The 2,269-nt window shown below is 30.4% G+C and overlaps 1 protein-coding gene across 1 annotated transcript; it reads left to right on the top strand.

Moving 5' to 3' along the window:
* Window positions 1-323: 323 nt before the first annotated feature.
* On the top strand, window positions 324-1,586 carry LOC135119902 (centrosomal protein of 290 kDa-like). Its single transcript, XM_064044280.1, has 7 exons — window positions 324-442; window positions 498-610; window positions 668-710; window positions 765-843; window positions 1,049-1,155; window positions 1,273-1,403; window positions 1,563-1,586. The coding sequence occupies exons 1-7, from the start codon at window positions 352-354 to the stop codon at window positions 1,584-1,586; spliced, it is 588 nt and encodes a 195-aa protein (XP_063900350.1). The 5' UTR covers window positions 324-351.
* Window positions 1,587-2,269: the final 683 nt, after the last annotated feature.

Genomic DNA, 2,269 nt, shown 5'->3' with positions numbered 1-2,269 from the left:
TTAACGTGCTAGATTTTCCAACCACGCCAAAAAAAAATGAACGCCCACCTAAAAAGGGAAGAAATTAATTTATTAAGCTAAGTTTTAACAGTTTTTAAATTAAATTTAACCCAGCCTTCCTAATAAACCATCTGTAACCAATTAGTTTCAGTTGGCAGATATGGTTTAACGCTTGAATACCATTTTTGGTCACTCTTACACTACTCTCGTGGCCGACACCTGCGAGATACACTGCGCCGGGTTTCGCCGCTATCAAAGACGCTCTTAATTTATAGTTCCGCTTGATTTGTATTTCCTGTGTTTTTCTCTTTGCTTTAAATACATTATATATCATACTTTATAAAAAAAAAGATGGCTGCTGCTAAATTTAGTGAGCTTAAAGCAAAGTTAGATGCTACTGAGGCCGAGTGCGAAGATTTACTTAACCAAAAAAAAGAGTTGGGTTATTAAATATTATATTAAAGTTAGAGTTTTTTTATTGTCTTTAATACCTATAGAAAACACTGTTCGCGAATTAGAGAGCGTCCACCAATCATATCCAGGAAAAGTTAAATACTTACAAGAATCTTTAGATCGTAATGAAGAAGGAAGAGACATTTTATTAGAAAAAGTATGGTAACATCTCTTTTCTCCACATTCTTTTTTAGCTTTAATCCTTTTTACACAGATTCACTATCTAGAAAATCAAATTTCTAATAATCCCGATAATGGTTATTTACTAGTGAACGTTGCACCCAATATTTGTTTAATCTTTCTCCTATTAGTGTATGATCCCGATGCTGAGGAAGAAGAAAAGGAGCTCTTACAGGAAGAACTTAAAGATAAGAAAAATGAACGAACACGGTAATATTAATATGCTTTACAATAAATTTTTTTACTTCTTTCTCTAAGTTTAAATATATATTTGTTAACTTTTATTAATATATATATTAATAAAAGTTTAAATTTTATAGTATGATTTTGTTTTATATACTTTAATCTAGTATTTAATTTTATAAACATATGTTTTATTAATTACTTTTTTAATTATTTTTTGTGTATTAAAAAGCCTTGAGTTCGAAATCGAAAATCACAATCGAGTGTGCACTCATCTTAAAAATGAAATATTGGATTACAAAGAAAAACTACGTCTTCTGCAGTCAAAAGATCGCGATGGTAATACTTTTGTTGTCTTATTTACCATTATATGAATTTTTTAAATATTAAAAAAAGGTTTTGTATAATGTATATAAACTTTATGTTCGGTTTACTTTTTTTGCTCCCAACTTGAAGGTGCCGATGTTACTGCTAAACTGGAACAAGCTTTACTTGAGAACGAAGTTATTCTTGAGAATATTTCTAAAGAAGAGGAACTTATTTCTGAGGCGAAGGCGTTATACGAGGCAAAGGAACTTGAAAAGAAGGTCTTGTCTTAACTCATTTGTTTATTCATAGCGTAATTGCTTCCTCTTGCTGTTCATTGTTTTTTTTTATTGTTTCTTTTGCTATGTCAGTAGACTTTGGACTTTATTAATATTTTTTAGAATATTATTTATTTTACTTGTATAAATATCTATTAATAGGAGCTTCTAGCCAGTTTGGAATAAAATAAATATTTGTAACTTAAATTTATATATTCGAACTCTACGAATTAAACTTTTATTTACAAACTTTTGGTTAAAACAATAAAGTTGTTCTTAGTTATAAATTGAGTCTCATTATGCTAATAAATTTTATAATTTTAGTTCCTACTTTAAAGTCAAAAACTTTTTTTTAAGGCATTTTGAGCTTACAATAATATGACGAAACATGTAAATTGGAAGTGGACGAATATGCCTTATAATGAAAGAGCAAGGCGTTGTTACTCCTTAACCAGCCTTAACGAAAGTAGATCAAAAACGATCTATGCCCGTCCTAAATTTGACACCTACTGTGTTTCTCACTTTATAGGCGGTCTGGTACTGTGATTCGGTGGAGAAATATTGGCAGTATTATACTCTTATAGTAAACAATTAGAAATTATAGTGACGAAGAGCAAAATTTCTTTTATAAAAGGATACCTCAGAAAAGGATATAGGAGCAACGTGGTTCTGAAAACAGAATGTTTCAGCCCCGTTGTGTTGCCGCAAGGTTCTTCGGGATGTAAAAGAGTAGTTTTGTAATACTCGACTGAAGTTACTAGAAGATCTTCGTGATACCCTTTATCAACTTTTCGCTTAAGGCCGCTTTATTTATTTTTTATACTTGAGATTATTGTGTTTTTCGGGTGTCAACGTGGAATTTGTTAAAA

This window comes from Zophobas morio, unplaced genomic scaffold (assembly GCF_036711695.1).
Source record: "Zophobas morio isolate AGI-343-1 ecotype UQ-CSIRO unplaced genomic scaffold, CSIRO_AGI_Zmor_V1 ptg000314l, whole genome shotgun sequence".
NCBI lineage: Eukaryota > Metazoa > Arthropoda > Insecta > Coleoptera > Tenebrionidae > Zophobas > Zophobas morio.
Note: the sequence above shows the minus strand (reverse complement) of the source record. Positions and strands in the feature narration are given on the sequence as shown.